General features: G+C 51.3%; 1 protein-coding gene across 1 annotated transcript in view; it reads left to right on the forward strand.

Moving 5' to 3' along the window:
* Positions 1–5,359: 5,359 nt before the first annotated feature.
* Positions 5,360–5,858, forward strand: part of Bhlha9 (basic helix-loop-helix family, member a9) — a 1,247-nt gene continuing 748 nt past the window's right edge. Inside the window, exon 1 of the mRNA XM_005402922.1 lies at positions 5,360–5,856. Coding sequence (XP_005402979.1) covers positions 5,409–5,856 — 448 coding nt within the window. The 5' untranslated portion in view covers positions 5,360–5,408. The remainder of the gene's footprint in view (positions 5,857–5,858) is intronic.

A 5,858-nucleotide genomic window follows, 5' to 3' on the forward strand; every position in this document is an offset into this window, starting at 1 on the left:
GGGGGCGGCGCCCCGCCATTTGTCAGGAGAGCGCGGCCTCGGGGTGACGAAGGCGCGGCCGCGGGCCGTTTCGGGGTCTGCACGGGGAAGGGCGGGAGGGCGAGCTGCTCCCCGCCCCGGGAAAGTGGCGCTTTTTCCATTTGTCCTTTGCTTTTTCCGGCGGTGGGCGGGCTTGTTGTTAGGGGTCGGGGGAGAAATCTGTGGTTCAGTTTCGGTTTTTTTCTTTTCTTTTTTTTTTTTTCTCTTAAAATTACTGATTGAAGTACTAGGGACTTTGAACCCAAGAGAGCTCTACCACTGAGTTACAGCCCCAGCTCTTTTTATTTTATTTTATTTTTTTGTCTTTTTGAGACAGGGTCTCGCTATGCAGTTCAGGCTGGCCTTGAGCTCACTTTGTAGCCCAGGCGGGCCTCGAACTTGTAATGATCCTCCTGCCTCAGCCTCCAGTGTTGGGATTACAGGAGTGCGACACCACGCCCGGCCCAGCCTTTTATTTTTAAATTTTTATTTATTTTTTAACTTTTGAGACAGGGTCTCCAGCGTGAACTTTTTTTTGTTTTTTGTTTGTTTGTTTGTTTGTTTTTTTCCCCGGTACCGGGAACCGAACTCATGACCCTGTGCTTGCCAGGCAGGCGCTGTGCCGCTGAGCTAAATCCCCAGCCCCCAGCGTGAACTTTCTATCCTCTTGCCTTAACCTCCTGAGTAGCAAGGATTACAGACCGGAGCGCCCAACTTCTTACTGATGTTCCCGTTACTGGTTTGTTCCCTTTAGCCCCATAGTTGTCTGTTCCAAAGGTAGTCCGCGAGAAGAAAATTGTGCGGTCAAGTTTTTTGTTAAATAACTTAAATTACAATATACAACTGGTATTTCTTTAACTCAGCGCTATGTGTTTAACCCTGAACAATGGGTTTTTTTTGTTTGTTTGTTTTGCCGGTACCGGGAATCGAACTCACGACCTCGCGCTTGCCAGGCAGGCGCTGTGCCGCTGAGCTAAATCCCCAGCCTCTGAACAATGTTTTTATACAAGTTGAAATTTACTAACACCTGAGATAGACTCTAAAAGAATATATGTACAGGTATTGGGGAGGGATGAATTTGTTTCTGAGCATTCAGACTGCTTTGCCATGGGGGACAGTTTTGAACCCAGTAGTTTTACAGGGGAGCACGAGAATTTTTTTGTTTTTGGGTTCAAACCCCAGCAGATTAAAAGAAAAAGAAAGAAAGTCTTTATTTGATGCCGCTGCCATTAAGACCACACTTTGAGAATGCCTGACTACTCTCAAATTTCTCCCAGGTGACTGGAGTGGGTAGGGGACATTTCTATTTGGCTGCAGGGAATTTAATTTTTGGTTTTTGAGCCTGGGCCTCACTAGGTAGTTCCGGCTAGTCTTGAACTTACTAGGTACCCCAGGCTGGCCTCGAACTTGCATCGATCCGCCTGTTTTCAACCTTGAAAGTGCTGGGATTACAGGTGTGCGCCACCACACCCAGCTCGTCTGTTGTGTTACTGAGCCTCATAGACTGAATTTGAGTTTATACATTTGTTTGTGGTTGTCTGGGCACACAGTACCAGTCTTTAGTAGGTGTTCAGTAAGTGTTTACCAGCTCTGAACAGAACGCCTGCTTGATCAGACCCGTGTGGAAGTTCCGGTTGTATGATTATCTCTCATCAGGAGCAACACCCTTTATCCTGCATTCAGTGGACCTTTCCTCACGCCTGCCATGCACCTAGCAGGCAGGGTTCCTGCTAGCCGGGAGTCTAGAGGTGGTCTTGAGGTGGCCGCAGCGTGAGCACATAAGTACAGTATGATCTGCTGAACCTTAAGATGGAGTTAAAGGGATCCCAGTGGGGATGTTCAGGGGTGGCTTCACATGGGAGGAAAGGTGAGCACGTGTAGGGGGCTAGAGACCCCCTGTGAGCCACCTGAACTCCAGAGCCTTCCCTGCAGATACAGACAGGGAGCTGCAAGCTGACTGTGAATCTCCTTGGGCAGCTCCTGGCTCTGTGGGCCCCGCTCGCCTGCAGTAGGGGTCCGAGGGAGGGTGCAGCCTTTCGCTTTGATGCTCCCCCTGGGATCCCAGTGGCCATCAGTCCTACCAGAGCTGTCAGAGTTAGGCAGGCAAACCCCAGGCAGCTGTGGTCAGCCCAGGCAGGCCGGCAGTCGGGCCCTCTGCCTTCCAGTCCGCACGCTTGCCTGCTTGTCTCTGGCCACTTCCTGCCCCAGCCATTCAGGTTTTCTCTGTATCAGCTAAACCTTTTTTATTTTTTCACACTTGCTTGAAAGTGCTTTGAATCCCTTACTAGCTTTTATTTTAGAGGGCAGATGCCATGACAGTAATAGCTATAGGTGGTCCCTGAGAGAATGCAGGCCCAGCCCTGAGGGGTTATGACCTTGGTCTTGGAATAGGAGCAACACCACAGCTCAGCCCTCTGACTTGGGGCAAGTTGTCTCTGAGTCTCAATTTCCAGGCTGTAAAATGGGTATTATAATAATGGACCTTCTAGCCAGGCATGGTGGCGCACACTTGTAATCCCAGCACTCAGGAGGCTGAGGCAGGAGGATCGTTGGGAGTTTGAGACCAGCCTGGGCTACAAAGTGAGCTCAAGTCCAGCCTGAACTGCATAGTGAGACCCTGTCTCAAAAAGAAGAAATTTAATAATGACCTTTCTAAATAGGACTGCTGTGAGGCTAAGATAATGTATGTTTAGAATCACTTAGTACAATGCCTGACCTGTCATAAGCACTCAGTAGAAGCCAGTACCAGTGCAATTATGATTGTTTTGTTTTTTTTTTAAGAACTTTTTTTAATAGTATATGTTTGCAGTACATAATGATTACATCCGTGGCGGGGAGTTGGTACACGCACATACAAATTCTTTTTTTAATCCCCTTCTCCCCTCCCCCCCCCACTTCTTCCCAAGATTATTATTGTTATAATTAATCATTACTAAGCATCCTCCTGTCCATAATGGACTGTGAATTCTAGGATGCTGAGTCACTGGAGGAAGGAAGATGCTAGATGCAGTCGAATCTATTTATCACCCACAGACACCTTCCCTCCAGCTTCTGTATCACCAGGCAGGCTCTCCTCTGGGGGGGGGGGCTGCCCTGGCAACCAATGGGGAAGGAAGGGTTTCTTGGCTAGGTCACCCCCATCCTTCCATGAAGATGGGTGATGCTTGTGGCTTGCCCACATCCTTCTTGGTCATAGGTCATGGTCTTGTAGGTATGCAGGCAAGTTTGGATCCAGAGTGGGGTTTATCACATACCGTGGCCGTGAGCTTCCCGGGCATGGGATCTGTGTGGTGGATTAGAAGTACCATGGATTTGGTTTTATGCTGTGCTATTACCTTCTTCAAATTTTTGACACTTTGGAACAAAGACCCTCGCATCTTTTGCGTTGGGCCAAGTAAATTATATAACTGATCCTGCCTACATTCACAGTGAAGATGCTGTCCCCAGGAACAGAGCTGAGGTGCAGGGACAGGGACGTGACTGGCACAGAGACACATAGGAGGTGGGAGGAGACGGGAGGAAGGGGTCTCCTGCCCCCTCTTCCCCTACTTCCTTTCCCACCCAGCACTTCCGGCAGTGAAAGTGCCAGGTACTCTCCCCCTTTTTGAGTTCAGGGGCCAGGTTTTTCTGACAGACTGGGTGAAGCCCTGAGTCCCGGCATCTGTCTGGGTGAACAGTTCTCTCTAGGTGATTCCATTCTCTCTAGGGTCGCTTCAAGGGGCTAAAGGACATGGGTGGAAGTGGAAGCAGAGGAAGCTCTGAACTGTGATACTCAGGAACCAGATGCCTGCGCTTGGGCTTATCCCCTGGCTCTTGCTCTGACACCCAGTGAGACTGACATCCTCTTACTTGGGCTGGATGGGTAGGCATGAGTGCCTAAACACCTGTAGCCCACAAGCTGTGTAGAATACTGTGTGAGATATGTGGGTGTGTGAGATGGTGTGTAAGTGTGTGTTGTGGGGTCATGGGAAGCCAGCTGAGTACAGAGGACCAACATCTGGTTGTAGCTACTGTTTAACTCCACTTACGTTTCCTGGGCATAGTGTTGCATGCCTGTAATCCCAGCACTTGAGAGTTTGAGGGAGGAGAATCACCAAGAGTTTGAGGCCAGCCTGGACTATGTAGGGAGGCTCTGTTTCAAAAACAAACAACAAGCACCAAGTATATTGCAGACAGGGAGGGACAGGCCCTGGGAGATACAAAGTCCTTAAGATGCTTTTAGACTAATGAACAAGAGACAATCACAAATAAAAACATATAGTTTATTTTCTAGTGTCCTGATCTTTACTTCTGTGGAGAAAGTCACAATGTGAAATAATGGGGTTACTGTGACACCCTTTGGCAAGATGGATATGAACTGCATACCCATCCTGGAAGACGCCGCATCAGGCACTGGCATTTGGGTTGTGGCTGGAAATGAGATTAACTTTAGTGTTCCCAATAATTTACCTGCAGATCCTGAAATTCCACTGGGGTCTTGCTCTAGGATTAAGCATTACTATTATTTTTTTTTTCCCCGGAGACCCTGTTTAAAATTCAAATCCCTGGTGGTGGTGGTGGGGACTGTGCATTGTTCATTGAACTGATAAAAGGAAAAGTGCTGCGTCATAAGATAGGGCTGCCCAAGGATGCTGGACTCCAAGGGATACCCGGATGGACACTACACGCAGAGCCCCCACCCTCTGCTGCTGACACAGTCCAGCTCTGAAGAAAGGGAAGCCAAAGGGAGATTAAGTAGAGAGCTGGGCCTAATCAAAACCCCACCCTAGAGCCAGCTTCTACCTGGTAGCTGAAAAGCTGGAAGCTCCACTCAGCTACCTGCAGGCCTCCGAAGGGCCTGCGGTGTCATCTGCCCCTCCCTTATCGATCCTTCTAGGATGGTCATACCTCAGTGACAGCTCTGTGGTTGCCCACAAGACCTGACAGGAACTTTCAAGTTTCTTAAAACACATTTAACCTACCATGGATATCCTTCTGTGAGCCGATCAGTTCTCCTACCCAGAGGCCACATTTGGCGCTCTGTGGTCAGGAGAAGAATGTGGAATTCAGCCACCCCAGAGAGGCCTCTGGAGTGAGGCAGAGCAAGTTCCCAGTGGCAATGGGAGTACTGCTCTGGGTGTGGCCAGACTGCCCAGCTGGTCCCTGAATACAAGAATCTGCATGCTTCCTTGCTCGCTTGCTTCCTTCCTCTCAGTTCCTCCCTCGCCAACCTACCTGGGGGCAGGTAATAAAGCAGGAGGAGGGAGATGGATGGATGGGGAGGGCGGGGAGCCACGTGGTGCCATAAAGCCCAGCTAGAGACCGCCCGCTGGCGCAGGGAGTGTCCAGCCTGCAGGAGCAAGCGCTCAGGGTGGACCCACAGCCAAAGCACTGGGGCCCAGGAATAGGCCATGTTTCGTGGAGCACCAGGGTTAGGTATCAGAGGCCTGAAAGGGGTCGAGGGCCCCGTGGAGGACTTAGGGGACTCTTGCCCCGAGGCTGCGAGGGATTTTGGGGTATTGAAGGAGAACGGCGCCCCCCGCGGGCTGGGAGAGGCAGAGGAGACAGCGGGCAGAAAGCGCGCCAGGCCGGTGCGCTCCAAGGCTCGGCGCATGGCTGCCAACGTGCGGGAGCGCAAGCGCATCCTGGACTACAACGAGGCTTTCAACGCGCTGCGGCGGGCGCTGCGGCACGACCTGGGCGGCAAGAGGCTCTCCAAGATCGCCACGCTGCGCAGGGCTATCCACCGCATCACCGCGCTCTCGCTGGTCCTGCGCGCCACCCCCGCCCCTCGCTGGCCCTGCGGCCACCTGGAGTGTCACGGCCAGGCCGCGCGCAGCAGGGCCGCGAGAGACGGGGGC

This window comes from Chinchilla lanigera, unplaced genomic scaffold (genome assembly GCF_000276665.1).
Source record: "Chinchilla lanigera isolate Chin_1 unplaced genomic scaffold, ChiLan1.0 scaffold00080, whole genome shotgun sequence".
Taxonomy (NCBI): Eukaryota; Metazoa; Chordata; class Mammalia; order Rodentia; family Chinchillidae; genus Chinchilla; species Chinchilla lanigera.